General features: G+C 50.1%; 1 protein-coding gene across 1 annotated transcript in view; it reads left to right on the forward strand.

Moving 5' to 3' along the window:
- Positions 1–3,532: 3,532 nt before the first annotated feature.
- Positions 3,533–26,959, forward strand: part of LOC134985974 (cyclin-dependent kinase 15-like) — a 103,600-nt gene continuing 80,173 nt past the window's right edge. Inside the window, exons 1-4 of the mRNA XM_063950455.1 lie at positions 3,533–3,598; positions 4,337–4,480; positions 8,508–8,617; positions 21,737–21,876. Of these exons, the coding sequence (XP_063806525.1) occupies positions 3,533–3,598; positions 4,337–4,480; positions 8,508–8,617; positions 21,737–21,876 (460 nt within the window). The remainder of the gene's footprint in view (positions 3,599–4,336; positions 4,481–8,507; positions 8,618–21,736; positions 21,877–26,959) is intronic.

Consider the following 26,959-nt stretch of genomic DNA (forward strand, 5'->3'; position numbering starts at 1 on the left):
ATGACTCCCACCCTCCTGCCCACTGTCACACATGACTCCCGCCCTCTTGCCCACTGTCACACATGACCCCCACCCTCCTTCCCACTGTCACACATGACTCCCACCCTCCTTCCCACTGTCACACATGACTCCCACCCTCCTGCCCACTGTCACACATGACTCCCGCCCTCTTGCCCACTGTCACACATGACCCCCACCCTCCTTCCCACTGTCACACATGACTCCCACCCTCCTTCCCACTGTCACACATGACTCCCACCCTCCTGCCCACTGTCACACATGACTCCCGCCCTCTTGCCCACTGTCACACATGACCCCCACCCTCCTTCCCACTGTCACACATGACTCCCACCCTCCTTCCCACTGTCACACATGACTCCCACCCTCCTGCCCACTGTCACACATGACTCCCGCCCTCTTGCCCACTGTCACACATGACCCCCACCCTCCTTCCCATTGTCACACATCACTCCCACCCTCCTTCCCACTGTCACACATGACTCCCGCCCTCCTTCCCACTGTCACACATGACTCCCACCCTCCTTCCCACTGTCACACATGACTCCCACCCTCCTGCCCACTGTCACACATGACTCCCGCCCTCTTGCCCACTGTCACACATGACCCCCACCCTCCTTCCCACTGTCACACATGACCCCCACCCTCCTGCCCACTGTCACACATGACTCCCACCCTCCTTCCCACTGTCACACATGACTCCCACCCTCCTGCCCACTGTCACACATGACTCCCGCCCTCTTGCCCACTGTCACACATGACCCCCACCCTCCTTCCCACTGTCACACATCACTCCCACCCTCCTTCCCACTGTCACACATGACTCCCGCCCTCCTTCCCACTGTCACACATGACTCCCGCCCTCCTTCCCACTGTCACACATGACTCCCACCCTCCTTCCCACTGTCACACATGACTCCCACCCTCCTGCCCACTGTCACACATGACTCCCGCCCTCTTGCCCACTGTCACACATGACCCCCACCCTCCTTCCCACTGTCACACATCACTCCCACCCTCCTTCCCACTGTCACACATGACTCCCGCCCTCCTTCCCACTGTCACACATGACTCCCACCCTCCTGCCCACTGTCACACATGACTCCCGCCCTCTTGCCCACTGTCACACATGACCCCCACCCTCCTTCCCACTGTCACACATGACCCCCACCCTCCTTCCCACTGTCACACATGACCCCCACCCTCCTGCCCACTGTCGCACATGACCCCCACCCTCCTGCCCACTGTCACACATGATCAGACAGAAATGGGAATTGGGCACGCTACCTTCCAGTCAAATTTTAAGATGGAAAATACTTAAATACTGGAGCATCTAATCACTGCTCCTGTTGCCTCAATAATCAACTTTACTTTCAGTGTATATAGAGAAGGCAAAAGTTTTACGGCTGCATCTGTCCGGGCGGTATTATTGGCACGTGCGACACTATTCTCTTGTGTATATGACACTTCATTACATTATTATATTGTGTACAAATATGGTAATCTATAGGGTGTAAGCTTGTGAGCAGGGCCTTCCTACCACTGGACTGTTTGTTATTACCCAGCTTTGTTTTATCAATATTTCCAATTGTAAAGCGTAGCGGAATTTACTGCGCTGTATAAGAAACTGTTAATAATAATAATAATGCTTAGCTTAGCGTCTAGTTTACCTTCGTGGAGAGGACCTTTGCTGTGCGGTGCGCGATGATGTTATCGCGCACCGCACATCCTACAACAGTACAGGGGGTGTAACTGACCATGCCCCCTGTATGAAGCCACGCCCCCTAATGCTGTCCGGGGCGCCAGAAGCCCCGGAACCGGCCCTGCTCACGGTGAGAGTCTCCATCATGTACAGTATCTCATAACAAGACTCTCCATCATGTACAGTATCTCACGGTGAGACTCTCCATCATGTATCTCACGGTGAGGCTCTCCATCATGTATCTCATGGTGAGACTCTCCACCGTGTATCTCACGGTGAGACTCTCCATCATGTACAGTATCTCATGGTGAGACTCTCCATCATGTACAGTATCTCATAGTGAGACTCTCCATCATGTACAGTATCTCATAGTGAGACTCTCCATCATGCACAGTATCTCATAGTGAGACTTTCCATCATGTATCTCATAGCAAGACTCTCCATCACATACAGTATCTCATAGCGAGACTCTCCATCACATACAGTATCTCATAGCAAGACTCTCCATCATGTACTGTATCTCATAGTGAGACTCCATCATGTATCTCATAGTGAGACTCTCCATCATGTACAGTATCTCATAGTGAGACTCTCCATCATGTACTGTATCTCATAGCGAGACTCTCCATCACATACAGTATCTCATAGCAAGACTCTCCATCATGTACTGTATCTCATAGTGAGACTCCATCATGTATCTCATAGCGAGACTCTCCATCATGTACAGTATCTCATAGCGAGACTCTCCATCATGTACTGTATCTCATAGCGAGACTCTCCATCATGTACTGTATCTCATAGCGAGACTCTCCATCATGTACTGTATCTCATAGCGAGACTCTCCATCATGTACTGTATCTCATAGTGAGACTCCATCATGTATCTCATAGCGAGACTCTCCATCATGTACAGTATCTCATAGTGAGACTCTCCATCATGTGCAGTATCTCATAGCGAGACTATCCATCATGTACAGTATCTCATAGCGAGACTCTCCATCATGTACTGTATCTCATAGCGAGACTCTCCATCATGTACAGTATCTCATAGCGAGACTCTCCATCATGTACAGTATCTCATAGCGAGACTCTCCATAATGTACAGTATCTCATAGCGAAACTCTTCATCATGTACTGTATCTCATAGCGAGACTCTCCATCATGTACTGTATCTCATAGCGAGACTCTCCATCATGTACTGTATCTCATAGCGAGACTCTCCATCATGTACTGTATCTCATAGCGAGACTCTCCATCATGCACAGTATCTCATAGTGAAACTCTACATCATGTACAGTATCTCACGGTGAGGCTCTCCATCGTGTATCTCACGGTGAGACTCTCCATCGTGTATCTCACGGTGAGACTCTCCATCGTGTATCTCACGGTGAGACTCTCCATCATGTATCTCACGGTGAGACTCTCCATCATGTACAGTATCTCATGGTGAGATTCCCCATCATGTACAGTATCTCATGGTGAGACTCTCCATCATGTACAGTATCTCATAGCGAGACTCTCCATCATGTACAGTATCTCATAGTGAGACTCTCCATCATGTACAGTATCTCATAGCAAGACTCTCCATCATGTACTGTATCTCATAGCGAGACTCTCCATCATGTACTGTATCTCATAGCGAGACTCTCCATAATGTACAGTATCTCATAGCGAAACTCTCCATCATGTACTGTATCTCATAGCGAGACTCTCCATCATGTACAGTATCTCATAGCGAGACTCTCCATCATGTACTGTATCTCATAGCGAGACTTTCCATCACGTACAGTATCTCATAACGAGACTCTCCATCATGTATCTCACGGTGAGGCTCTCCATCATGTATCTCATGGTGAGACTATCCACCGTGTATCTCACGGTGAGACTCTCCATCATGTACAGTATCTCATGGTGAGACTCTCCATCATGTACAGTATCTCATAGTGAGACTCTCCATCATGTACAGTATCTCATAGTGAGACTCCATCATGTATCTCATAGCGAGACTCCACCATTTACAGTATCTCATAGCGAGACTCTCCATCTTGTACAGCATCTCATAGTGAGACTTTCCATCATGTATCTCATAGCAAGACTCTCCATCACATACAGTATCTCATAGTGAGACTCTCCATCACATACAGTATCTCATAGCAAGACTCTCCATCATGTACAGTATCTCATAGTGAGACTCCATCATGTATCTCATAGCGAGACTCTCCATCATGTACAGTATCTCATAGCGAGACTCTCCATCATGTACTGTATCTCATAGCGAGACTCTCCATCATGTACTGTATCTCATAGTGAGACTCTCCATCATGTACTGTATCTCATAGCGAGACTCTCCATCATGTACTGTATCTCATAGCGAGACTCTCCATCATGCACAGTATCTCATAGCGAGACTCTCCATCATGCACAGTATCTCATAGCGAGACTCTCCATCATGCACAGTATCTCATAGCGAGACTCTCCATCTTGCACAGTATCTCATAGCAAGACTCTCCATCATGCACAGTATCTCATAGTGAGACTCTCCATCATGTACAGTATCTCATAGTGAGACTCTCCATCATGTACTGTATCTCATAGTGAAACTCTCCATCATGTACAGTATCTCACGGTGAGGCTCTCCATCGTGTATCTCACGGTGAGACTCTCCATCGTGTATCTCACGGTGAGACTCTCCATCGTGCATCTCACGGTGAGACTCTCCATCGTGTATCTCACGGTGAGACTCTCCATCGTGTATCTCACGGTGAGACTCTCCATCATGTATCTCACGGTGAGACTCTCCATCATGTACAGTATCTCATGGTGAGATTCTCCATCATGTACAGTATCTCATAACGAGACTCTCCATCACGTACAGTATCTCATAGCGAGACTCTCCATCATGTACAGTATCTCATAGTGAGACTTTCCATCATGTATCTCATAGCGAGACTCTCCATCACTTACAGAATCTCATAGCGAGACTCTCCATCATGTACAGTATCTCATAGCGAGACTCTCCATCATGTACAGTATCTCATAGCGAGACTCTCCATCATGTACAGTATCTCATAGCAAGACTCTCCATCATGTACTGTATCTCATAGCGAGACTCTCCATCATGTACTGTATCTCATAGCGAGACTATCCATGATGTACTGTATCTCATAGCGAGACTCTCCATAATGTACAGTATCTCATAGCGAAACTCTCCATCATGTACAGTATCTCATAGCGAGACTCTTCATCATGTACTGTATCTCATAGCGAGACTCTCCATCATGTACTGTATCTCATAGCGAGACTCTCCATCATGTACTGTATCTCATAGCGAGACTCTCCATCATGTACAGTATCTCATAGCGAGACTCTCCATCATGTACTGTATCTCATAGCGAGACTCTCCATCATGTACTGTATCTCATAGCGAGACTCTCCATCATGTACTGTACAGTATCTCATAGCGAGACTCTCCATCATGTACTGTATCTCATAGTGAGACTCCATCATGTATCTCATAGCGAGACTCTCCATCATGTACAGTATCTCATAGCGAGACTCTCCATCATGTACTGTATCTCATAGTGAGACTCTCCATCATATACAGTATCTCATAGCGAGACTCTCCATCATGTACAGTATCTCATAACCGCTGACCGCAAAGTTCCCACCATTGGATACAATGGAGCGCATAGGCACAACATTGTATCTCTGCCGTGTGCAGCCTGACAGACACTACAGGAGCACACAGTTAATCAGGAGAGTGCCACGACGTGGCGCTCTCTGATTGGCTGAAGGGACCCTCTTTGACAGGAGTCAGGGGGGTTCCTGGCAGTCGGGGAAAGGGGTCCCATGTGTAAACATGGGACCCCTTTCAGTGCGTGGTCGGGTTTCCGTTTTTTTGTTTTGCCAAGTACGTGGATTATACAAAGAACAGAAGGTACACTGGATTATGTGAGTATAATTTTTTCCACAGGTACCCCTAGGATTCTACTTGGAGAAGAGGACCGAGCCTCGTGTGAACATAGGTAAGTATGTATGTTTGGAGGTGTGCATGTATGTAATAAACTTATACTGTCACGGTGTGTGTGTCCTGTTTTTTTGGGGGTATTTTTTTTGTAGTAGTACTACAGGTACCAGCGGGCCCGGTTTTCCACCGCATGCTGGTACTTATGGTTCTCCAAGTACCAGCTTGCGGGAGGCTTGCTGGGACTTGTAGTACTGCTACTAAAAACAATATTCACATTTTTTTCAAAAGGCTATCAGCCCCCCATCCGCCGCCCTTGGATGGGGGGTCAGCCTCGGGCTTCACCCCTGGCCCTTGGGTGACTGGAGGGGGGGGGACCCCTTGATTTAAGGGGTTCCCACTCCTCCAGGGTACCCCGGCCAGGGGTGACTAGTTGGGTATGTAATGCCAGGGCCGCAGGGACCTAGATATAAGTGTCCCCCGGCTGTTGCATTATGTACCTGGCTAGTGGAGCCCGGTGCTGGTTTAAAAAATACGGGGGACCCCTACGCTTTTTGTCCCCCGTATTTTTGGAACCAGGACCAGGCGCAGAGCCCGGTGCTTGTTGATTAAATATGGGGGAACCCCTGACATTTTCCCCCCCATATTTTTTCAATCAGGTCCGGGTCAAAGAGCCCGAGGCTGGTTTTGCTTAGGAGGGGGGACCCCACGCATTTTTTTCCAGAAAATTTAACACTATCCCACCCCTTTCCACTGATAAACATGCACGGATCTCATGGATCCGTGCATGCCTATCAGAACACGGTAAAAAAAAGCAGGTCTGTTTTAAATTTGCTTTTTTTTACGATTTGTATTTTTTCACGGCAGTGTTTGGCTATTGCCGGCAGTGTTCGTGAAATACACTTTTTAGTAACTTACCGAGTTGTATCAAAAAACAGTCGTATTTGACCGATGGTGTATTAATTCGTATTTTTTTTCTTTGACTTCCAAAAAAATACGAATGCCGTCATCACTGCCGAGATTTGAGTTTAGTAAATTCCCGAGATGACACTTTGAAGAAAAAACACCATCTCGGTCAAAATCGGGACCTTTGTAAATATACCCCTTTGTGACAAAGGAAACTGATTGTTCTGACCAGACTGAAAGCCAGCTATTTAGAAAGTAACCTTCCTAAAATGGCCACTGCTCTGCCCCTTTCACATCCATGTGGCTTGCAAAAGATGGTGGACAGGCCATGTGGCTAGCCCAAAATGGAGGACAGACCATGCGGCTCTTTTGTCACAAAGAAATCACACTCCACACAGGCACCAAAAGTTACTTTAGGCCTGGGTTTAAAAAATGTTTTTTCTCAGCATGCTAACACAGCTATATTATGGCTATGCAGCAACTTTTAAATGTTCTTTACATTTACTTAACACACAATACCTGCCCATCACACAATACCCCAACACTCAATTCCTGCCCATCACACAATACCCCATCACACAATACCCGCCATCACACAATACCCCATCACTCAGTTCCTGCCCATCACACAATACCCCACCACACAATACCCCATCTCTCAATTCCTGCCCATCACACAATACCCCATCACTCAATTCCTGCCCATCACACAATACCCCATCACTCAATTCCTGCCCATCACACAATGCCCCCATCACTCAGTACCCGCCCATCACACAATACCCCATCACTCAGTACCCGCCCATCACACAAAACTCCATCACTCAATTCCAGCCCATCATACAATACCCCCATCACTCAATTCCTGCCCATCACACAATGCCCCCATCACTCAATTCCTGCCCATCACACAATACCCCCATCACTCAATTCCTGCCCATCACACAATACTCCATCACTCAATTCCTGCCCATCACACAATACCCCAACACTCAATTCCTGCCCATCACACAATACCCCACCACACAATACCCCATCTCTCAATTCCTGCCCATCACACAATACCCCCATCACTCAATTCCTGCCCATCACACAATACCCCTATCACTCAATTCCTGCCCATCACACAATACCCCAACACTCAATTCCTGCCCATCACACAATACCCCAACACTCAATTCCTGCCCATCACACAATGCCCCATCACTCAATTCCTGCCCATCACACAATACCCCATCACTCAATTCCTGCCCATCACACAATACCCCATCACTCAGTTCCTGCCCATCACACAATACCCCATCACTCAGTACCCACCCATCACACAATACCCCCTCACTCAATTCCTGCCCATCACAAAATACCCCCTCACTCAATTCCTGCCCATCACACAATACCCCATCACACAATTCCTGCCCATCACACAATACCCCATCACACAATACCCCCATCACTCAAATCCTGCCCATCACACAATACCCCATCACTCAATTCCTGCCCATCACACAATACCCCCGTCACTCAATTCCTGCCCATCACACAATACCCCCATCACTCAATTCCTGCCCATCCCACAATACCCCATCACACAATTCCTGCCCATCACACAATACCCCATCACTCAATTCCTGCCCATCACACAATACCCCCATCACTCAATTCCTGCCCATCACACAATACCCCATCACACAATACCAACATCACTCAATTCCTGCCCATCACACAATACCCGCCCATCACACAATACCCACCCATCACACAATACCCACCCATCACATCACACACATGCCCCCCTTGCAGTGCAGCACGGCCTGTCCAGCTGTAAAGTTAGTGGCTTATTCTGTTTTGTTCCCAGCCCAGCCCCTTTAGTTGTTGATGACTGTTGTTCATTATAAAAGTTTCTTGCTGTTATCTACAGTACAGAATTTACATAAAAATGGCTTATGGTAATGGGATTGCTCTTCATGTATTTTATTTAGAATGGCTGACGCTCAGTGAGAAGCAGACGTTTGGAAATGTCTGGGACAGGTAAGACAAAGCATTAAAGTACCATAAGCAAAATAAAAACAGCAGAAAAACTAAAAATGAATAAATAAAACTCGCACAGGGTTAGGATAAGGTGCAAAGTGTTCATGCAGTATTATACTGTGAAACGCGTAGCCGCACATCACATGGAACTGCACAGGAAATCTGGCAATGTCAAGATACTATATTATACTGTGAAACGCGTAGCCGCACATCACAGGGAACCGCACAGGAAGTCAGGCAATGTCAAGATACTGTATTATACTGTGTAACGCATAGCCGCACATCACAGGGAACCGCACAGGAAGTCAGGCAATGTCAAGATACTGTATTATACTGTGAAACGCATAGCCGCACATCACATGGAACTGCACAGGAAGTCAGGCAATGTCAAGATACTGAATTATACTGTGAAATGCGTAGCCGCACATCACATGGAACTGCACAGGAAGTCTGGAAATGTCAAGATAATGTATTATACTGTGAAACACGTAGCCGCCCATCACATGGAACTGCACAGGAAGTCTGGCAATGTCAAGATACTGAATTATACTGTGAAATGCGTAGCCGCACATCACATGGAACTGCACAGGAAGTCTGGCAATGTCAAGATGCTGTATTATACTGTGAAACGAATAGCCGCACATCACAGGGAACTACACAGGAAGTCTGGCAATGTCGGGTTACTGTGTTATACTGTGAAACGCGTAGCTGCACATCACAGGGAACTGCACAGGAAGTCTGGCAATGTCGGGTTACTGTGTTATACTGTGAAACGCGTAGCCGCACATCACATGGAACTACATAGGATGTCTGGCAATGTCAAGATACTATATTATACAGTGAAATGCATAGCCGCACATCACAGGGAACTGCACAGGAAATCTGGCAATGTCGGGTTACTGTATTATACTGTGAAACGCATAGCCGCACATCACATGGAACTGCACAGGAAGTCTGGCAATGTTGGGTTACTGTGTTATACTGTGAAACTCGTAGCCGCACATCACATGGAACTGCACAGGAAGTCTGGAAATGTCAAGATACTGTATTATACTGTGAAATGCGTAGCTGCACATCACATGGAACTGCACAGGAAGTCTGGCAATGTCAAGATGCTGTATTATACTGTGAAATGTAGCCGCACATTACAGGGAACCACACAGGAAGTCTGGCAATGTCGGGTTACTGTATTATACTGTGAAACGCATACCCGCACATCACATGGAACTGCACAGGAAGTCTGGCAATGTCGGGTTACTGTATTATACTCTGAAACGCGTAACCGCACATCACATGGAACTGCACAGGAAGTCTGGAAATGTCAAGATACTGTATTATACTGTGAAAAGCGTAGCCGCACATCACAGGGAACCGCACAGGAAGTCTGGCAATGTCAACATACTGTATTATACTGTGAAACGCGTAGCCGCACATCACAGGGAACTGCACAGGAAGTCTGGCAATGTCGGGTTACTGTGTTATACTGTGAAACGCGTAGCCGCACATCACAGGGAACTGCACAGGAAGTCTGGCAATGTCGGGTTACTGTGTTATATTGTGAAACGCGTAGCCGCACATTACATGGAACTACATAGGATGTCTGGCAATGTCAAGATACTGTATTATACTGTGAAACGCGTAGCCGCACATCACAGGGAACTGCACAGGAAGTCTGGCAATGTCGGGTTACTGTATTATACTGTGAAATGCGTAGCCGCACATCACATGGAACTGCACAGGAAGTCTGGCAATGTCAAGATGCTGTATTTTACTGTGAAACGCGTAGCTGCACATTACAGGGAACTACACAGGAAGTCTGGCAATGTCGGGTTACTGTGTTATAATAAGATTTTACTTACCGATAAATCTATTTCTCGTAGTCCGTAGTGGATGCTGGGGACTCCGTCAGGACCATGGGGATTAGCGGCTCCGCAGGAGACAGGGCACAAAACTAAAGCTTTAGGATCAGGTGGTGTGTACTGGCTCCTCCCGCTATGACCCTCCTCCAAGCCTCAGTTAGGATACTGTGCCCGGACGAGCGTACACAATAAGGAAGGATATTGAATCCCGGGTAAGACTCATACCAGCCACACCAATCACACCGTATAACTTGTGATCTAAACCCAGTTAACAGTATGACAAACGTAGGAGCCTCTGAACAGACGGCTCACAACAATAACAACCCGATTTTTTTGTAACAATAACTATGTACAAGTATTGCAGACAATCCGCACTTGGGATGGGCGCCCAGCATCCACTACGGACTACGAGAAATAGATTTATCGGTAAGTAAAATCTTATTTTCTCTGACGTCCTAAGTGGATGCTGGGGACTCCGTCAGGACCATGGGGATTATACCAAAGCTCCCAAACGGGCGGGAGAGTGCGGATGACTCTGCAGCACCGAGTGAGAGAACTCCAGGTCCTCCTCAGCCAGGGTGTGCCCCTGACCAAGTAGCAGCTCGGCAAAGTTGTAAAGCCGAGACCCCTCGGGCAGTCGCCCAAGATGAGCCCACCTTCCTTGTGGAATGGGCATTTATATATTTTGGCTGTGGCAGTCCTGCCACAGAATGTGCAAGCTGAATTGTACTACACATTCAACTAGCAATCGTCTGCTTAGAAGCAAGAGCACCCAGTTTTTTGGGTGCATACAGGATAACAGCAAGTCAGTTTTCCTGACTCCAGCCGTCCTGGAAATCTATATTTTCAGGGCCCTGACAACATCTAGCAACTTGGAGTCCTCCAAGTCTCTAGTAGCCGCAGGTACCACAATAAGCTGGTTCAGATGAAACGCTGACACCACCTTAGGGAGAAACTGGGGACGAGTCCGCAGCTCTGCCCTGTCCGAATGGACAATCAGATATGGGCTTTTGTGAGACAAAGCCGCCAATTCTGACACTCGCCTGGCCGAGGCCAGGGCCAACATCATGGTCACTTTCCATGTGAGATATTTCAAATCCACAGATTTGAGCGGTTTAAACCAACGTGATTTGAGGAATCCCAGGACTACATTGAGATCCCACAGTGCCACTGGAGGCACAAAAGGGGGTTGTATATGCAGTACTCCCTTGTCAAATTTCTGGACTTCAGGAACTGAAGCCAATTCTTTCTGGAAGAAAATCGACAGGGCCGAAATTTGAACCTTAATGGACCCCAATTTGAGGCCCATAGACACTCCTGTTTGCAGGAAATGCAGGAATCGACCGAGTTGAAATTTCTTCGTGGGGCCTTCCTGGCCTCACCCCACGCAACATATTTTCGCCACATGTGGTGATAATGTTGTGCGGTCACCTCCTTCCTGGCTTTGACCAGGGTAGGAATGACCTCTTCCGGAATGCCTTTTTTTCCTTAGGATCCGGCGTTCAACCGCCATGCCGTCAAACGCACCCGCGGTAAGTCTTGGAACAGACATGGTACTTGCTGAAGCAAGTCCCTTCTTATCGGCAGAGGCCCTGAGTCCTCTGTGAGCATCTCATGAAGTTCCGGGTACCAAGTCCTTCTTGGCCCATCCGGAGCCACGAGTATAGTTCTTACTCCTCTACGTCTTATAATTCTCAGTACCTTTGGTATGAGAAGCAGAGGAGGGAACACATACACCGACTGGTACACCCATGGTGTTACCAGAACGTCCACAGCTATTTCCTGAGGGTCTCTTGACCTGGCGCAATACCTGTCCAGTTTTTTTGTTCAGGCGGGACGCCATCATGTCCACCTTTGGTCTTTCCCAACGGTGCACAATCATGTGGAAACAACTTCTCGATGAAGTCCCCACTCTCCCGGGTGGAGGTCGTGCTGAGGAAGTCTGCTTCCCAGTTGTCCACTCCCGGAATGAAAACTGCTGACAGTGCTATCACATGATTTTCCGCCCAGCGAAGAATCCTTGCAGTTTCTGCCATTGTCCTCCTGCTTCTTGTGCCGCCCTGTCTGTTTACGTGGGCGACTGCCGTGATGTTGTCCCACTGGATCAATACCGGCTGACCTTGAAGCAGAGGTCTTGCTAAGCTTAGAGCATTGTAAATTGCTCTTAGCTCCAGTATATTTATGCGGAGAGAAGTCCCCAGACTTGATCACACTCCCTGGAAATTTTTTCCCTGTGTGACTGCTCCCCAGCCTTTCAAGCTGGAATCCGTGGTCACCAGGACCCAGTCCTGAATGCATAACTGTGGCACTTTAGTAGATGAGCACTCTGCAGCCACCACAGAAGAGACACCCTTGTCCTTGGAGACAGGGTTATCCGCTGATGCATCTGAAGATGCGATCCGGACCATTTGTCCAGCCGATCCCACTGAAAAGTTCTTGCGTGAAATCTGCCGAATGGAATCGCTTCGTAAGAAGCCACCATTTTTCCCAGGACCCTTGTGCAATGATGCACTGACACTTTTCCTGGTTTTTGGAGGTTCCTGACTAGCTCGGATAACTCCCTGGCTTTCTCCTCCGGGAGAAACACCTTTTTCTGGACTGTGTCCAGAATCATCCCTAGGGACAGCAGACATGTCGTCGGAGACAGCTGCGATTTTGGAATATTTAGAATCCACCCGTGCTGTCGTAGAACTACTTGAGATAGTGCTACTCCGACCTCCAACTGTTCTCTGGACCTTGCCCTTATCAGGAGATCGTCCAAGTAAGGGATAATTAAGACGCCTTTTCTTTGAAGAAGAATCATCATTTCGGCCATTACCTTGGTAAAGACCCGGGGTGCCGTGGACAATCCAAACGGCAGCGTCTGAAACTGATAGTGACAGTTTTGTACCACGAACCTGAGGTACCCTTTGTGAGAAGGGCAAATTTGGACATGGAGGTAAGCATCCTTGATGTCCAGGGACACCATATAGTCCCCTTCTTCCTGGTTCGCTATCACTGCTCTGAGTGACTCCATTTAGAATAGGTCTCACCGAGCCGTCTGGCTTCAGTACCACAATATAGTGTGGAATAATACCCCTTTACTTGTTGTAGGAGGGGTACTTTGATTATCACCTGCTGGGAATACAGCTTGTGAATTGTTTCCAATACTGCCTCCCTGTCGGAGGTAGACGTTGGTAAAGCAAACTTCAGGAACCTGCGAGGGGGAGACGTCTCGAATTTCCAATCTGTACCCCTGGGATACTACTTGTAGGATCCAGGGGTCCACTTGCGAGTGAGCCCACTGCGTGCTGAAACTCTTGAGACGACCCCCCACCGCACCTGTTTGTACGGCCCCAGCGTCATGCTGAGGACTTGGCAGAAGCGGTGGAAGGCTTCTGTTCCTGGGAATGGGCTGCCTGCTGCAGTCTTCTTCCCTTACCTCTATCCCTGGGCAGATATTATGGGGACGAAAGGACTGAGGCTGAAAAGACTATGTCTTTTTCTGCTGAGATGTGACTTGGGGTAAAAAAGGTGGATTTTCTAGCTGTTGCCGTGGCCACCAGGTCCGATGGACCGACCCCAAATAACTCCTCCCCTTTATACGGCAATACTTCCATGTGCCGTTTGGAATCTGCATCACCTGACCACTGTCGTGTCCAGAAACATCGTCTGGCAGATATGGACATCGCACTTACTCTTGATGCCAGAGTTTCGCATATATAGAAATGCATCTTTTAAATGCTCTATAGTCAATAAAATACTGTCCCTGTCAAGGGTATCAATATTTCCAGTCAGGGAATCCGACCAAGCCACCCCAGCGCTGCCCATCCAGGCTGAGGCGATCGCTGGTCGCAGTATAACACCAGTATGTGTGTATATACTTTTTAGGATATTTTTCAACCTCCTATCAGTTGGCTCCTTGAGGGCGTCCGTATCTGGAGACGGTAACGCCACTTGTTTTTATAAGCGTGTGAGCGCCTTATCCACCCTAAGGTGTGTTTCCCAACGCGCCATAACTTCTGGCGGGAAAAGGTATACCGCCAATAATTTTCTATCGGGGGAAACCCACGCATCATCACACACTTCATTTAATTTATCTGATTCAGGAAAAACCACATGTAGTTTTTTCACACTCCACATAATACCCTTTTTTGTGGTACTTGTAGTATCAGAAATATGTAACATCTCCTTCATTGCCCTTAACAAGTAACGTGTGGCCCTAAAGGAAAATACGTTTGTTTCTTCACCGTCGACACTGGAGTCAGTGTCCGTGTCTGTGTCTGTGTCGACCGACTGAGGTAAAAGGACGTTTTAACGCCCCTGACGGTGTTTTAGACGCCTGGACAGGTACTAATTGGTTTGCCGGCCGTCTCATGTCGTCAACCGACCTTGCAGCGTGTTGACATTATCACGTAATTCCTTAAATAAGCCATCCATTCCGGTGTCGACTCCCTAGAGAGTGACATCACCATTACCGGCAATTGCTCCGCCTCCTCACCAACATCGTCCTCATACATGTCGACACACAAGTACCGACACACAGCACACACACAGGGAATGCTCTGATAGAGGACAGGACCCCACTAGCCCTTTGGGGAGACAGAGGGAGAGTTTGCCAGCACACACCAAAAACGCTATATTATACAGGGACAACCTTTATATAAGTGTTTTTCCCTTATAGCATTTTAATATATATATACATATCGCCAAATAAGTGCCCCCCCTCTCTGTTTTAACCCTGTTTCTGTAGTGCAGTGCAGGGGAGAGCCTGGGAGCCTTCCCACCAGCCTTTCTGTGAGGGAAAATGGCGCTGTGTGCTGAGGAGAATAGGCCCCGCCTCCTTTTCGGCGGGCTTCTTCTCCCGTTTTTCTGAGACCTGGCAGGGGTTAAATACATCCATATAGCCTCCAGGGGCTATATGTGATGTATTTTTAGCCAGAATAAGGTATTATACATTGCTGCCCAGGGCGCCCCCAGCAACGCCCTGCACCCTCCGTGACCGTTGGTGTGAAGTGTGTGACAACAATGGCGCACAGCTGCAGTGCTGTGCGCTACCTTCATGAAGACTGAAAAGCCTTCTGCCGCCGGTTTCTGGACCTTCAATCTTCAGCATCTGCAAGGGGGGTCGGCGGCGCGGCTCCGGGACGAACCCCAGGGTGAGACCTGTGTTCCGACTCCCTCTGGAGCTAATGGTGTCCAGTAGCCTAAGAAGCCAATCCATCCTGCACGCAGGTGAGTTGAACTTCTCTCCCCTAAGTCCCTCGATGCAGTGAGCCTGTTGCCAGCAGGACTCACTGAAAATAAGAAACCTAAAAACTTTTTCTAAGCAGCTCCTTAAGAGAGCCACCTAGATTGCACCCTGCTCGGACGGGCACAAAAACCTAACTGAGGCTTGGAGGAGGGTCATAGGGGGAGGAGCCAGTACACACCACCTGATCCTAAAGCTTTAGTTTTGTGCCCTGTCTCCTGCGGAGCCGCTAATCCCCATGGTCCTGACGGAGTCCCCAGCATCCACTTAGGACGTCAGAGAAATTGTGAAACGCGTAGCCGCACATTACATGGAACTACATAGGATGTCTGGCAATGTCAAGATACTGTATTATACTGTGAAACGCGTAGCCGCACATCACAGGGAACTACACAGGAAGTCTGGCAATGTCGGGTTACTGTATTATACTGTGAAACGCATAGCCGCACATCACATGGAACTGCACTGGAAGTCAGGCAATGTCAAGATACTGTATTATACTGTGAAACGCATAGCCGCACATCACATGGAACTGCACAGGAAGTCTGGAAATGTCAAGATACTGTATTATACTGTGAAACACGTAGCCACACATCACATGGAACTGCACAGGAAGTCAGGCAATGTCAAGATACTGTATTATACTGTGAAACGCGTAGCCGCACATCACATGGAACTGCACAGGAAGTCAGGCAATGTCAAGATACTGTATTATACTGTGAAACGCATAGCCGCACATCACATGGAACTGCACAGGAAGTCTGGAAATGTCAAGATACTGTATTATACTGTGAAACACGTAGCCACACATCACATGGACCTGCACAGGAAGTCAGGCAATGTCAAGATACTGTATTATACTGTGAAACGCCTAGCCGCACATTACAGGGAACTGCACAGGAAGTCTGGCAATGTCAAGTTGCTATATTATACTGTGAAACGCATAGCCACACATCACAGGGAACTGTACAGGAAATCTGTCAATGTCGGGTTACTGTATTATACTGAGAAACGCGTAGCCGCACATCACTTGGAACTGCACAGGAAGTCTGGCAATGTCAAGATACTGTATTATACTGTGAAACGCATAGCCGCCCATCACATGGAACTGCACAGGAAGTCAGGCAATGTCAAGATACTGTATTATACTGTGAAACGCATAGCCGCACATCACATGGAACTACATAGGATGTCTGGCAATGTCGGGTTACTGTATTATACTGTGAAATGCATAGCCGCATATCACATGGAACTACATAGGATGTATGGCAATGCCGGGTTACTGTATTATACTGTGAAACGCATAGCCGCACATCACAGGGAACTGCACAGGAAGTCTGGCAATGTCAAGATACTGTATTATACTGTGAAACGCGTAGCCGCACATCACAGGGAACTGCACAGGAAGTCTGGCAATGTCAGGATACTGTATTATACTGTGAAACGTGTAGCCGCACATCACAGGGAACTACACAGGAAGTCTGGCAATGTCAACATACTGTATTATACTGTGAAATGCATAGCCGCATATCACATAGAACTACATAGGATGTATGGCAATGCCGGGTTACTGTATTATACTGTGAAACGCATAGCCGCACATCACAGGGAACTGCACAGGAAGTCTGGCAATGTCAAGATACTGTATTATACTGTGAAACGCGTAGCCGCACATCACAGGGAACTGCACAGGAAGTCTGGCAATGTCAGGATACTGTATTATACTGTGAAACGCGTAGCCGCACATCACAGGGAACTGCACAGGAAGTCTGGCAATGTTAGGTTACTGTATTATACAGTGAAATGCATAGCCACACATCACAGGGAACTGCACAGGATGTCTGTCAATATCAAGATACTGTATTATACTGTGAAACGCATAGCCGCACATCACATGGAACTGCACAGGAAGTCTGGCAATGTCGGGTTACTGTGTTATACTGTGAAACGCATAGCCGCTCATCACATGGAACTGCTCAGGATGTCTGGCAATGTCAAGATACTGTATTATACTGTGAAATGCATAGCCGCACATCACATGGAACTGCACAGGAAGTCTGGCAATGTCAAGATGCTGTATTATACTGTGAAATGCATTGCCGCACATCACAGGGAACTGCACAGGAAGTCTGGCAATGTCGGGTTACTGTGTTATACTGTGAAACGCGTAGCCGCACATCACAGGGAACTGCACAGGAAGTCTGGAAATGTCGGGTTACTGTGTTATATTGTGAAACGCGTAGCCGCACATCACATGGAACTGCACAGGAAGTCAGGCAATGTCAAGATACTGTATTATACTGTGAAACACGTAGCCACACATCACATGGAACTGCACAGGAAGTCAGGTAATGTCAAGATACTGTATTATACTGTGAAACGCGTAGCCGCACATTACAGGGAACCACACAGGAAGTCTGGCAATGTCAAGTTGCTGTATTATACTGTGAAACGCATAGCCACACATCACAGGGAACTGTACAGGAAATCTGGCAATGTCGGGTTACTGTATTATACTGAGAAACGCGTAGCCGCACATCACATGGAACTGCACAGGAAGTCTGGCAATGTCAAGATACTGTATTATACTGTGAAACGCGTAGCCGCCCATCACATGGAACTGCACAGGAAGTCAGGCAATGTCAAGATACTGTATTATACTGTGAAACGCATAGCCGCACATCACATGGAACTACATAGGATGTCTGGCAATGTCGGGTTACTGTATTATACTGTGAAATGCATAGCCGCACATCACATGGAACTACATAGGATGTCTGGCAATGCCAGGTTACTGTATTATACTGTGAAACGCATAGCCGCACATCACAGGGAACTGCACAGGAAGTCTGGCAATGTCAAGATACTGTATTATACTGTGAAACGCGTAGCCGCACATCACAGGGAACTGCACAGGAAGTCTGGCAATGTCAAGATACTGTATTATACTGTGAAACGCATAGCCGCACATCACATGGAACTACATAGGATGTCTGGCAATGTCTGGTTACTGTATTATACTGTGAAATGCATAGCCGCACATCACATGGAACTACATAGGATGTCTGGCAATGCCGGGTTACTGTATTATACTGTGAAACGCATAGCCGCACATCACAGGGAACTGCACAGGAAGTCTGGCAATGCCAGGATACTGTATTATACTGTGAAACGCGTAGCCGCACATTACAGGGAACCACACAGGAAGTCTGGCAATGTCAAGTTGCTGTATTATACTGTGAAACGCATAGCCGCACATCACAGGGAACTGCACAGGAAGTCTGGCAATGTCAGGATACTGTATTATACTGTGAAACGCGTAGCCGCACATTACAGGGAACCACACAGGAAGTCTGGCAATGTCAAGTTGCTGTATTATACTGTGAAACGCATAGCCGCACATCACATGGAATGATTTATAGCCCTATGAGTGCTGAATCCATTTATCTCCAAAGAGAGGAATGTGTCACTGTTAGCCTGGGGTCAGAGGGATGTGTGAGTGTTCGCTTGGAGTCAGAGGGATGTGTGAGTGTTATCCTGCGGTCAGAGGGATGTGTCAGTGTTAGCCTGGGGTCAGAGGGATGTGTCAGTGTTAGCCTGGGGTCAGAGGGATGTGTGAGTGTTAGCCTGGGGTCAGAGGGATGTGTCGGGGTCAGAGGGATGTGTGAGTGTTAGCTTGGGGTTCAGAGGGATGTGTGAGTGTTAGCTTGGGGTCAAAGGGATGTGAGTGTTAGCTTGGGGTCAGAGGGATGTGTGAGTGTTAGCTTGGGGTCAGAGGGATGTGTGAGTGTTAGCTTGGGGTCAGATGGATGTGTGAGTGTTAGCTTGGGGTCAAAGGGATGTGAGTGTTAGCTTGGGGTCAGAGGGATGTGTGAGTGTTAGCTTGGGGTCAGAGGGATGTGTGAGTGTTAGCTTGGGGTCAGAGGGATGTGTGAGTGTTAACTTGGGGTCAAAGGGATGTGTGAGTGTTATCCTGCAGTCAGAGGGATGTGAGTGTTAGCTTGGGGTCAAAGGGATGTGAGTGTTAGCTTGGGGTCAGAGGGATGTGTGAGTGTTATCCTGCAGTCAGAGGGATGTGTGAGTGTTAGCTTGGGGTCAAAGGGATGTGTGAGTGTTAGCTTGGGGTTCAGAGGGATGTGTCAGTGTTAGCTTGGGGTCAAAGGGATGTGAGTGTTAGCTTGGGGTCAGAGGGATGTGTGAGTGTTAGCTTGGGGTCAGAGGGATGTGTGAGTGTTAGCTTGGGGTCAGAGGGATGTGTGAGTGTTAGCTTGGAGTCAGAGGGATGTGTGAGTGTTATCTTGGGGTCAAAGGGATGTGAGTGTTAGCTTGGGGTCAGAGGGATGCGTGAGTGTTAGCTTGGGGTCAGAGGGATGTGTGAGTGTTAGCTTGGGGTCAGAGGGATGTGTGAGTGTTATCCTGCGGTCAGAGGGATGTGAGTGTTATCTTGGAGTCAAAGGGATGTGAGTGTTAGTTTGGGGTCAGAGGGATGTGTGAGTGTTAGCTTGGGGTCAGAGGGATGTGTGAATGTTAGCTTGGGGTCAGAGGGATGTGTGAGTGTTAGCTTGCAGTCAGGGATGTGAGTGTTAGCTTGGAGTCAAAGGGATGTGAGTGTTAGTTTGGGGTCAGAGGGATGTGTGAGTGTTAGTTTGGGGTCAGAGGGATGTGTGGGTGTTAGCCTGCAGTCAGGGATGTGAGTGTTAGCTTGGAGTCAAAGGGATGTGTGAGTGTTAGCTTGGGGTCAGAGGGATGTGTCAGTGTTATCCTGCAGTCAGAGGGATGTGAGTGTTAGCTTGGAGTCAAAGGGATGTGAGTGTTAGTTTGGGGTCAGAGGGATGTGTGAGTGTTAGTTTGGGGTCAGAGGGATGTGTGAGTGTTAGTTTGGGGTCAGAGGGATGTGTCAGTGTTATCCTGCAGTCAGAGGGATGTGTGAGTGTTAGCTTGGGGTCAAAGGGATGTGTGAGTGTTAGCTTGGGGTTCAGAGGGATGTGTCAGTGTTAGCTTGGGGTCAAAGGGATGTGAGTGTTAGCTTGGGGTCAGAGGGATGTGTGAGTGTTAGCTTGGGGTCAGAGGGATGTGTGAGTGTTAGCTTGGGGTCAGAGGGATGTGTGAGTGTTAGCTTGGAGTCAGAGGGATGTGTGAGTGTTATCTTGGGGTCAAAGGGATGTGAGTGTTAGCTTGGGGTCAGAGGGATGCGTGAGTGTTAGCTTGGGGTCAGAGGGATGTGTGAGTGTTAGCTTGGGGTCAGAGGGATGTGTGAGTGTTATCCTGCGGTCAGAGGGATGTGAGTGTTATCTTGGAGTCAAAGGGATGTGAGTGTTAGTTTGGGGTCAGAGGGATGTGTGAGTGTTAGCTTGGGGTCAGAGGGATGTGTGAATGTTAGCTTGGGGTCAGAGGGATGTGTCAGTGTTATCCTGCAGTCAGAGGGATGTGAGTGTTAGCTTGGAGTCAAAGGGATGTGAGTGTTAGTTTGGGGTCAGAGGGATGTGTGAGTGTTAGTTTGGGGTCAGAGGGATGTGTGAGTGTTAGTTTGGGGTCAGAGGGATGTGTGAGTGTTAGCTTGGAGTCAAAGGGATGTGAGTGTTAGTTTGGGGTCAGAGGGATGTGTGAGTGTTAGTTTGGGGTCAGAGGGATGTGTGAGTGTTAGTTTGGGGTCAGAGGGATGTGTGAGTGTTATCCTGCAGTCAGAGGGATGTGAGTGTTAACTTGGGGTCAGAGGGATGTGTGAGTGTTATCCTGCGGTGAGAGGGATGTGTGAGTGTTATCCTGCGGTCAGAGGGATGTGTGAGTGTTAGCTTGGGGTCAGAGGGATGCAATTGGGGCAGCTGCGTGACGTCAAGTGCAGCCGTTGCGAGACAAAATATGACATGGGGGTTAGTTCCTTATCTCTGGGTGCTGGACTATGGGAAGGTAGGGACTATGGGAAGGTAGGGACTATGGGAAGGTGGGGAAGATATTAGCCATTGGTTGAAGGTGCTGTGTTTCCCTATCAGACCCAGAGCACAGGCTAAGTGACGTCTCTCTGTTTTCCAGACTCAGCAGGACCATGGGGGCGGAAGACCTTGCGTATAAGATGCTGAAAGGTTGCCCGCGGGACAGGACCACAGCCGAGGATGGCCTGCTCCATAAATTCTTCAGTACTTTGCCGGGTCAGCTGTACCAGCTGTCTGATGGTATGCTCCTTGTGCACCCACACATGCATCATTTGTAACATCTTGGGGGGAGATCTTAGGTAAGGTGATTGTTAGTAAATGAAAGGATATGTTTAGGCGCTGATACTGACAACACAGAAGAGAATGGGAAAGAAAGTGTGTTGTAAACCACATTGTAATGTTCAAGCTCCTCTTTAGGATTTTATTGTGGAGACCGATGAAGAAGAATATGGTGATAAGTTGTCCCTAGCTTGTCCTCTTGGCAATCTCCTAGCTTGTCATCCTGTCCTCCCGGCAGTCCCCTAGCTTGTCCTCCCGGCAGTCCCCTAGCTTGTCCTCCCGGCAGTCCCCTAGCTTGTCCTCCCGGCAGTCTCCTAGCTTGTCCTCCCGGCAGTCTCCTAGCTTGTCCTCCCCGCAGTCTCCTAGCTTGTCCTCCCGGCAGTCTCCTAGCTTGTCTTCCCGGCAGTCCCCTAGCTTGTCCTCCCGGCAGTCCCCTAGCTTGTCCTGCTGGCAGTCCCCTAGCTTGTCCTCCCGGCAGTCTCCTAGCTCGTCCTCCCGGCAGTCTCCTAGCGTGTCCTCCCGGCAGTCCCCTAGCTTGTCCTCCTGGCAGTTCCCTAGCTTGTCCTGCTGGCAGTCCCCTAGCTTGTCCTCCCAGCAGTCCCCTAGCTTGTCCTCCTGGCAGTTCCCTAGCTTGTCCTGCTGGCAGTCCCCTAGCTTGTCCTCCTGGCAGTCTCCTAGCTTGTCCTCCTGGCAGTCTCCTAGCTTGTCCTCCCAGCAGTCCCCTAGCTTGTCAGTCTCCTAGCTTGTCCTCCTCGCAGTCTACTAGCCTGTCCTCCTGGCAGTCTCCTAGCTTGTCCTCCTCGCAGTCTCCTAGCATGTCCCCCTGGCAGTCTACTAGCCTGTCCTCCTGGCAGTCTCCTAGCTTGTCCTCCTCGCAGTCTCCTAGCATGTCCCCCTGGCAGTCTCCTAGCGTGTCCTCCTGGCAGTCTCCTAGCGTGTCCTCCTGGCAGTCCCCTAGCTTGTCCTCCTGGGAGTTCCCTAGCTTGTCCTGCTGGCAGTCCCCTAGCTTGTCCTCCCGGCAGTCCCCTAGCTTGTCAGTCTCCTAGCTTGTCCTCCTCGCAGTCTCCTAGCCTGTCCTCCTGGCAGTCTCCTAGCTTGTCCTCCTCGCAGTCTCCTAGCATGTCCCCCTGGCAGTCTCCTAGCGTGTCCTTCTGGCAGTCTCCTAGCGTGTCCTCCTCGCAGTCTCCTAGCGTGTCCTCCTGGCAGTCTCCTAGCTTGTCCTCCTGGCAGTCTCCTAGCTTGTCCTCCTGGCAGTCCCCTAGCTTGTCCTCCTGGCAGTCCCTAGCTTGTCCTCCTGGCAGTCTCCCAGCTTGTCCTCCTGGCAGTCTCCTAGCTTGTCCTCCTGGCAGTCTCCTAGCTTGTCCTCCTGGAAGTCCCCTAGCTTGTCCTCCTGGCAGGCCCCTAGCTTGTCCTCCTGGCAGTCTCCTAGCGTGTCCTCCAGGCAGTTTCATAGCTTGTCCTCCTGGCAGTCCCCTAACTTGTCCTCCTGGCAGTCCCTAGCTTGTCCTCCTGGCAGTCTCCCAGCTTGTCCTCCTGGCAGTCTCCTAGCTTGTCCTCCTGGCAGTCTCCTAGCTTGTCCTCCTGGCAGTCTCCTAGCTTGTCCTCCTGGCAGTCCCCTAGCTTGTCCTCCTGGCAGTCTCCTAGCTTGTCCTCCTGGCAGTCCCCTAGCTTGTCCTCCTGGCAGTCTCCTAGCTTGTCCTCCTGGCAGTCTCCTAGCTTGTCCTCCTGGCAGTCCCCTAGGTTGTCCTCCAGGCAGTTCCATAGCTTGTCCTCCTGGCAGTCTCCTAGCTTGTCCTCCTGGTAGTCCCCTAGCTTGTCCTCCAGGTAATTCCATAGCTTGTCCTCCCGGCAGTCCCCTAGCTTGTCCTCCTGGCAGTCCCTAGCTTGTCCTCCTGGCAGTCCCCTAGCTTGTCCTCCTGGCAGTCCCCTAGCTTGTCCTCCTGGCAGTCCCCTAGCTTGTCCTCCTGGCAGTCCCCTAGATTGTCCTCCTCGCAGTCTCCTAGCTTGTCCTCCTGCAGTCTCCTAGCATGTCCTCCTGGCAGTCTCCTAGCTTGTCCTCCTCGCAGTCTCCTAGCATGTCCTCCTGGCAGTCTCCTAGCATGTCCTCCTGGCAGTCTCCTAGCTTGTCCTCCTGGCAGTCTCCTAGCATGTCCTCCAGGCAGTGCCATAGCTTGTCCTCCTGGCAGTCCCCTAGCTTGTCCTCCTGGCAGTCCCCTAGCTTGTCCTTCAGGCAGTTCCATAGCTTGTCCTCCTGGCAGTCCCCTAGCTTGTCCTACTGGCAGTCCCCTAGATTGTCCTCCTCGCAGTCTCCTAGCTTGTCCTCCTGCAGTCTCCTAGCTTGTCCTCCTCGCAGTCTCCTAGCATGTCCTCCTCGCAGTCTCCTAGCTTGTCCTCCTGGCAGTCTCCTAGCTTGTCCTCCTGGCAGTCTCCTAGCTTGTCCTCCTGGCAGTCTCCTAGCATGTCCTCCAGGCAGTGCCATAGCTTGTCCTCCTGGCAGTTCCATAGCTTGTCCTCCCGGCAGTCCCCTAGCTTGTCCTCCTGGCAATCTCCTAGCTTGTCCTCCTGGCAGTCCCCTTGCTTGTTCTCCTGGCAGTCTCCTAGCTTGTCCTCCTGGCAGTCTCCTAGCTTGTCCTCCTGGCAGTCCCCTAGCTTGTCCTCCAGGCCATAGCTTGTCCTCCAGGCAGTTCCGTAGCTTGTCCTCCCGGCAGTCCCCTAGCTTGTCCTCCTGGCAGTCTCCTAGCTTGTCCTCCTGGCAGTCCCCTAGCTTGTTCTCCTGGCAGTCCCCTAGCTTGTTCTCCTGGCAGTCTCCTAGCTTGTCCTCCCGGCAGTCCCCTAGCTTGTCCTCCTGGCTGTCTCCTAGCTTGTCCTCCTGGCAGTCTCCTAGCGTGTTCTCCAGGCAGTTCCATAGCTTGTCCTTCTGGCAGTTCCATAGCTTTTCCTCCCGGCAGTCCTCTAGCTTGTCCTCCTGGCAATCTCCTAGCTTGTCCTCCTGGCAGTCCCCTAGCTTGTTCTCCTGGCAGTCTCCTAGCGTGTCCTCCTGGCAGTCTCCTAGCGTGTCCTCCAGGCAGTTCCATAGCTTGTCCTCCAGGCAGTTCCATAGCTTGTCCTCCCGGCAGTCCCCTAGCTTGTCCTCCTGGCAGTCTCCTAGCTTGTCCTCCTGGCAGTCTCCTAGCTTGTCCTCCTGGCAGTCCCCTAGCTTGTTCTCCTGGCAGTCCCCTAGCTTGTTCTCCTGGCAGTCTCCTAGCTTGTCCTCCTCGCAGTCTCCCAGCTTGTCCTCCTGGGACGGTATGTGCGCCTGGAGACAATGAACAGCTAGCTGCAGGTGCCCGGTGCTGGCGTCCCTTGTCTCTGTGTCTCCGATCTCCTGTCTGTCTCCTGATCTATTATTGTACAGCCAGGGTCGTACACGGAGTAAATTCCATTTCCCACAGTGGGATGTACAGAGAAATTATACACAACTAGTCACCAGCCTGTCAGAATAACATAACAGTGATGTCAGCACCAGTGCGCGCCCGAACAGAGCAACAACTGACTTGCTCCGTCAGACACCACACAGTGGCCACCAACACGCAAAACACTTGAATTCCCCCCATAGAAGTGAGGAGCAGCGTTAGGGGAACTAAGCCTTGAAAAGTGATAATTTCACGGTGATAAAGGACCAGCCAATCAGCGCCTAACTTCCATGTCACAGGCTGGGTTTGATAGATAGGAGCTGGTTGGTTGGTACTTTAGCACTGTTAAATTTATCACTTTTCAAGGCTTGGTCAATGTGGCCCCTTTATTATATATATATAGTAAGCAGGGACGGACTGGGGCCAAAAATCGTCCCTGGCATGCACGCGCATACATGAAAGGGATGTGCAGACACTACCAACGGGGGCGGGGACGAGTCAGGGGGGCGTGGACTTGCGGCATGCCTCCATTTTCATGGAGACGAGGGGGGGGGGGGGGAGGTGCCAGATAGGGGGCCGTCCCGGCTCTCTGTGTGAGAAGACCGGCCCACCAGCGGCATTTGCCAGAAGTGCCAGAGGATACACAAAAGCCTTTGTGTATATGACAATATTACACTCACATTATAGTGCGCTGCCACTCTGCTACTGGCTGTTATCTGATTGGTGCCAGATAGACAATGAAAGCACCTGTCCTATCGGCTGCTCTGGTTTTGTATAAAGTGCAGGTGTAGTCATGCGTTGCAGCAGGACGCATCGGTCACTGACTATTCGCAGCCAGTTATTCCTAATGGTATTAAAGGAGCGATCGCTGCGAATAGTCACATCCCATGCAGCACGCCGCGTCACAGCAAAGGGCCATGGTAGAGGTATAGGGCTGGCTTCCCCCATCCTCCAGCCTGCCAGTGCAATGTCTGCCACTGGGGTCCAGGGAGCTGGCTCTCCCTGTCCCCCCAGTGCGGCACTCATTTGGTGGCCTCACCGCACGTTGCAGCGCACCCTCCTGACCTGAAGCTCGGCGGCTCAGGACGCTTGTCCCGGCCGCGGCGGCTCTGTGCTCCTTGCAGCGCTGAGGTGCCGGGAGTGTAGCTCCCGGACCCCAGCACTCACCATCCTGCTCACCCCCCGCTGCTAGGGAGGCGGCTAGCCCGGTCCCCCATGAGCGGCGCACTCTGTTGCCCTCACCACGCAGGGAGCCGGCTAGCCCGGTCCCCTGTGTGTAGCGCTGAACTCTGTGGCCTCGCCGCAGCGTCCGGCGGTGATCCAGGCTGCGGCGCACCCCCTCTGCTGTCCAGCTGCCCGGGACATTCATCCCGGCTGTCGCGGCTGGCCACCTCCGATGGGCTGAGGCGCCCGGAGCAGAGCTCCCGGCCCCCAACAGCGGCACACACAGAGAGCACTGCAGCGGGAGCGGATCTCCCGCCTGCAGCGGCTCTCCCTCCTCCGTAGCACTGAGGTGTCGGGAGCGTAGCTCCCGGACCTCAGCACACAGCGCACCATCTACTGAGTGTGGCGGACCGGGAGCCGGGGTTCCCGGTCTCCCAGCCGCAGCCCCCATGCTACCTCCTCCACCCGCTGAACAGGGGGAAGGATAG

Source organism: Pseudophryne corroboree (genome assembly GCF_028390025.1).
Source record: "Pseudophryne corroboree isolate aPseCor3 chromosome 7 unlocalized genomic scaffold, aPseCor3.hap2 SUPER_7_unloc_11, whole genome shotgun sequence".
NCBI lineage: Eukaryota > Metazoa > Chordata > Amphibia > Anura > Myobatrachidae > Pseudophryne > Pseudophryne corroboree.